Source organism: Hevea brasiliensis, chromosome 1 (assembly GCF_030052815.1).
Source record: "Hevea brasiliensis isolate MT/VB/25A 57/8 chromosome 1, ASM3005281v1, whole genome shotgun sequence".
NCBI classification, from domain to species: Eukaryota; Viridiplantae; Streptophyta; class Magnoliopsida; order Malpighiales; family Euphorbiaceae; genus Hevea; species Hevea brasiliensis.
Window position 1 is genome coordinate 124,997,223 of NC_079493.1, and position 6,087 is coordinate 125,003,309.

The 6,087-nt window shown below is 27.9% G+C and overlaps 1 protein-coding gene across 1 annotated transcript; it reads left to right on the forward strand.

The window, feature by feature from the left end:
• The first annotated feature begins 4,184 nt into the window (after positions 1-4,184).
• Positions 4,185-5,580, forward strand: LOC110633430 (17.4 kDa class III heat shock protein-like). The gene is made up of 3 exons (XM_058151443.1): positions 4,185-4,341; positions 4,911-5,148; positions 5,263-5,580. Exons 2-3 carry the CDS (start codon positions 4,939-4,941, stop codon positions 5,518-5,520), a joined length of 468 nt encoding a protein of 155 aa, XP_058007426.1. The 5' UTR covers positions 4,185-4,341; positions 4,911-4,938; the 3' UTR covers positions 5,521-5,580.
• Positions 5,581-6,087: the final 507 nt, after the last annotated feature.

Below are 6,087 nucleotides of genomic sequence, written 5' to 3' on the forward strand. Positions count from 1 at the left end.
AAATTATTGATTTCAGCCTGCAATCAATTTGGGTTGGACCCGTGGCTGGTGTATTTCAAACTCATTCATAGAATCCAAGCTATCTAATTTAACCTTTTTTTTTTTTACAGAGGCCTTTGTCACTCTAAATCCACTTTACCTTACAAAATTGCTTTTTTTTTTAAGCTCACCTTTTTAAGATTAATACATATTATAACTTTTGTAATTAATTAATAAAAAATAATTATTTTATCATAATATTAATTATCATTTAATTATTATAATTATTTTTATTATTTAAATTTAAAATAAAAAAAATAATTTAATTTGCTACTATAATTATAGTCAAAATTTACAAAATATGCAACTACATTTGTTCAATTAAATTTTAAAATTACAAATTTGAAGATTATTTATCCATAGATCAACATAGTGACACTTTTATATTTTTTTTAATCTTCTTCATTAATTTATTTGTATAAGTGATGATATATTTTAATTACGTTTTAACTATAAAAACTGCAAAAAAAAAAAAATTTATTAAAATCTAAATGGGATATATAAAGATTAAAAATAAGGTATTAAATTGAACTATTATAGTTACATGTTATAAATTTTAATAATTAAAATTATATAAAAAATATTAAAAAAAAATTATGAAAAAAGTGAATATTAAAATTTTAATTAGATATATATAAAAATAATTTCTATTAATTTTGCATATTGATACAATCATTTAGCTAGTTCATAATATGTAGTGAGCAATAAGATCAATAAATTCTCGTACAGTAATTGACTATGAAGACACAAACAAATGTTTAGATGAAGCCAGGTGATAAGAACAAATGAATATGGAAAATTAATGTGCACAATAAAAACATATAGAAAGATGTAATTAATTTATACAGGATTTGGAATTAACCCAACAAACCAAAAGTACTTGCACTTTCTATTACACACATATAAAAGCAGTACAATAATCCATAAAAATGGCGCTGGTCCTTATTTATTTTTCTAATTTTTTGGAAAACCCAAGAGTAAGAGGAGATAGAGTAGTTTGATTAATTCGAGCACACACACATATATATGGTTTGCCACCTGAACTAGCACTAGCAGTAGATGGCTGATAATTATTTATCAACACAACACTTCCATATAATATAGTGTATAAAGGATACATAGAATCATGCATATTCTGAGCATATGATATATGCACTCATCTGATCCATCAGACCATACCCAAGTTGAGGATGGAAAGCTGCTTTTTAACAGCACCTACGAACTTGAACAGCTAATGGCTTTTGCCCTGGGAATAACTTTGGTAATGCTCCATTGGGAGGTTTAACAGCACCTAAAGCTATTAATTTTCTTTCTGAATTAGGAGGCCTCGGGGGATGATGCCCCCCAGGCGGCAGCGTTTGAGCATCAAATGAAGGGGCTGTGGAAAGAATTAATGCTCCAATAAGGAACGACAACAGCAAGTGTTTAAGGTTGATCAGAGCCATTTTTTGGAGAGGGTATATGGTGGTGCAAAAACCAGAGGACTGGGAGAGAACCATTTATATACAGTGAATTGGATGCGTTTTAGTCAATCACGTGCCATTGGGTATTTGTTTTTTTGTGTTAATTGCTGTAATTGCTTTTTGAAAAATAGGTTGCATTTATCACGGACAATTGGAGTCTGGAATTATCAAATCCGAACCAAAACAAAAAGATTGCTACAATGAATAATGTCCCAATTATTATATAAAGTTAATGAATAAAATTTAAATTTAAATTATTTGACTATTATTAATTATAATTTAATAAATAGAGTCTAAGTCATAAATTTAAATTCTTCAACTTGTAAGATTTATTTTAAAAAAATAAATATAATTTTTAAGGGAAGGTTCATTTATAATAGCTAAAAATAGAACTTTCTTACCAAAAGGATTAAACAGGAGGAAAAAAAAAAAATCAAACTACCTGATGTTATAATTCAAATTTTGAAACTATAAGTGATCTCAAAATTATGAAATAATTAAATTAAAATTTTATAATAATAAAAAAAACAGTTTTTCTAGGATATATATAGTGTTCACCATGATGTCGAGTCACTGTAACTAGCAAAACTCTTTATTAAATGAACGGAATCTAATATTCAATTTCTAATTATTATAAATAATTATATACAATGACAGAATTAGAAGTAGACAAGATGAACGTTCAGCCCTTAAAATTTTAAAAATTTTTAAGAATTTATTGATAATTTTAAAAAAATTATATTTTTATATTAAATTTTTAAAAAAATTATATTTTTATATTAAATTTTGATGAATATGAAATCTCGAGGTTTTAAAAATTTTAAGTAAATTTAATAATAATTTTATATAAAAATATTTTAAATTCTTTATTAAAAGAACGATACAATAAAATATAAATCTCCATACTAAAAGAAATTCATATCGTTATTATCTCTTAGTCTTATATTTTTTATTAATTTTATTTTATAGTTATAAAATTATTATCATCATTAGTTAATCAGTTATTTTAATTAATATATAAATAAATAATTTATTATTAAATTATATATTTTAATTTAATTTTTTTAAATTAAAATTCACTGATTATAAATTATAATGATTAAATAGGATTAATTTTAAAAAATATCGATGGAAATATTTAATATTATTTTAAAATTAACTAAGCTCCAGCCATGTTGCGTTCTACTTTTTCAAGTTGCCAATTACCACTTAAAATAAGGATCCATTTATTTTTTTAATAATAATAATAATAATATCACATGTCAATTTAATATTACTGTATATCTGCGTCAAATAATTTCTTCAAAGGAAAATGAGGGGTAAGTGTCGGTTGTTGTATTCTAAAATTTCTCACCAATATCAACGCGAAGGGTCCATTTGATTTTGAGTAGCCACTAGCTAGTTGAAAAGTTTGACAAACTGACAAATTAAGCAGCTCTTGCTACTTTGACAATGATTCTCACTATTTTAAATCAAACGAGGCCTAAGAAGAGGGATAAGATCACCAAAGCTAATTGACATGCATTGATCCACTAAAAACTTCTGAATATTTAGGTGTATTAAATCTATGCTTGGGGATTATTTAATCACCATTTGAGACATATTTAAGCTTCTACTTCGCAATAGAGATAAAAACTGCAAAATGGCAGCCCTAATGCTGCCATGACAAACAAGAGCCAAAACACAACAAACAGCAATTGGGAGCGACGCCGAAAGAATCCAAGCAACAGACGCAACCAACATATAATAGAATACCCAAATAATCACTAAGCAAGAAACAAGGAAAGGAACCAAAAAATCAAAACTTCAAGCCAATCAGCACTTTAATTAATTTTATTTTCAAATTCAACTAGTCGTATTTTTAATTAATTATGTTAAATATAATTTAAATTTATATTAAAATTTTGAATAATTATATGCCTACTAATATCCGATTTAATTTATATTTCTTAAATGGTTATTAATTATTTTTTTTTAAATATTCATTCATACGAATGTAACAATATAATATGATTGCAATTGAAAAAGATCATATATTATTAGAAAGAATTTGTCTATAATAGCAAAAGATTAACTAAATTTTAAAGTTAAAAAATTAAAAAGATAATTTAAAGTTAAAAAAATTAAAAAGATTAACTAAATTTTAAAGTAATTAATATCTAAATGTCAAGTAGATATTATTTAACTAATTATTAAGTCACATGAATTATAAATAATTTTTTTAGTTTATTATGGCTTAATTTTTTTAGCTCATTTCTAAGTTATAACTTGAATGCTCAAAGCTTTAATCAATTGAAATTGTCTAAGACCGGTCCAATTTCAATTCATTCTTTTTTTAACCTTAAACTGTTGACCTCAGCCTAAAAACAATTTGGGCTGGACCGCTGGCTAGTCTATTCCAAACCGGTTCATAGGATCCAAGCTATCCAGCTAGACTCTGGAGCAAAGGCAGACGTGATAGAGTGATGGACGACAACTTATTACGTATGATTAGTGCATCATTTTTCAATTATATGAAATTTATTATTTATATTATAAAAAAAAATCACATTTTAGTGATATTGTATTTAATAATTAGCTGTAGTGGACATGCAATCATGGCTGATGGCTTTTCCACATATAGCCATGTCAACTGTCATCAAACGATCACAAGATGCCACAATTTTCCTAACGAGTACACGTGCACACACGGCATCACTCCATAAAGCTTGCGATTGTTCCCGACTCTCCAACTTCCCTTCATCTCACACTATATTGCTCCCCGCACCTTCTTGCTAACCAAACAACCAACTCCAGCTCCTATGTTGTTGCATTTTCTCGCTCCTTCTCTCGCTTATAGGTAAGATTTGCATTTCATTTTTCCTTATGAAAGAAATTAATTTGATAATTTTCTCACTTCTCTTGATTTTCCTTCAAAGCAAGCATAATAGTTTCATAGTATTCTACTGTATTACTAATTGCTTTGCGCCGTTAAATGCTGAGTTTAGTGGTTCTTGCAAGTTAGAAACAGAGTACTTAGAAGCTTTTTCCTCTACTCTCTCATATTTTTCTCGGGAAAGAAACAAATAATTGTTGTATGATACGAGTGAATAGTCTCATAGTTATACAGCAAAAAGTCCAAATGAAATGGATTAGACTTTGATACCATATTAAAATCTAAGTTCAGCCTCAAAAATAGAAAGGTTTTGAGGAATCATGTGATTTGGGATAAGAGGAAAAAATGAATTTTGTTTTAACATCTCAAATTTGCTCTAGAAACAAACAGGAAATTGGGTTTTTAAGATGTGAGTGATTGAAGTGCCCAAGCCCATATTCTTACTAGTCCTCTTGTAATATTCCAATATTATGCCTCTAGTAAATGAATTAGATACTAAAATGAATGTGGTTACCATCATTTGATTGTGACAGTCATTCAGCCTAGTGATAATTTAAGAAGATGAGCCTAGTAGCAGACTCTAACACGTTTGATGCAATAAGCCATTTGTTCAATATCCCTGAGAGCATCGAGAAGTTCATGATCCATTCACGCCCAAATGACACAAATGAGAATATGGATGTGGGAAGCATTCCTGTGGATATCTTGGACACCCTTAAAGAGTACATTTTCTACATGGATGTGCCTGGCTTGTCCAAGTTTGATATTCAGGTTCAATCACCAATTCCCCTGTTTTCTGTTGATGCAATTGGGGCTATTGATTCTTCTAGAAGTGTGAATTTGTGATCCTCTATTACTAATGTTTGGTGCATTTGGATGCTATAGGTGACTGTTGAAGATGAGAACACTCTGGTGATTAAAAGTGGAGGGAAAAGGAAACGGGAAGATGGTGAGGAGGAAGGCTGCAAGTACATAAGGCTTGAGAGGAGGGCACCTCAGAAGCTGATGAGGAAGTTCCGATTGCCTGAAAATGCCAATGTATCTGCCATTATTGCTAAATGCGAAAGCAGGGTTCTGACCGTTGTTGTCGAGAAGCATCCTCCTCCACCTAAGCCGAAAAAGGTTGAAGTTACTGTCTCTTGAAGAGGGAGATTCTTGTGTAGATGGTATAGGATTTTAGGCTTGAAGTTGTGTTACTGTCAAGGGTAGGGGTGTGCAAACGGTTGGTTGAGGTCGGTTGAGTTTCAAACTGAACTGAACTAATAAAATTGAAAATCAAAATAAAAACTTTAAAAATCGAATCAAATTATCACTAAGAAATAACTGAATCAAATCAAATCGATAAATATCGATTTCATTTTAAACTGATCAAACTAAATTTTGTAAGATTTCATATGTTCAATATTAAATTTTAATAACAAAAACATAAAAAAAAAACTTAAAAATCAGAATTTAAAAATTATAGGGTTTTCTTTATATATATATATATATATATATATATATATATATATATATATATATATATATATATATATTTAATTAGTAATTTTGATTTGATTTGATTTTTTTTATTTTTTATAAAAATAAATTGAACCGAAATTGATTAGTCAAAATTATCAAAATTTATAAATTAAACTAAACTGATTGAATTTTAAAACTAAATTGATTGAACTAAATTGATTTGATTCGGTTCTGTTTTTTGGTTTAGAT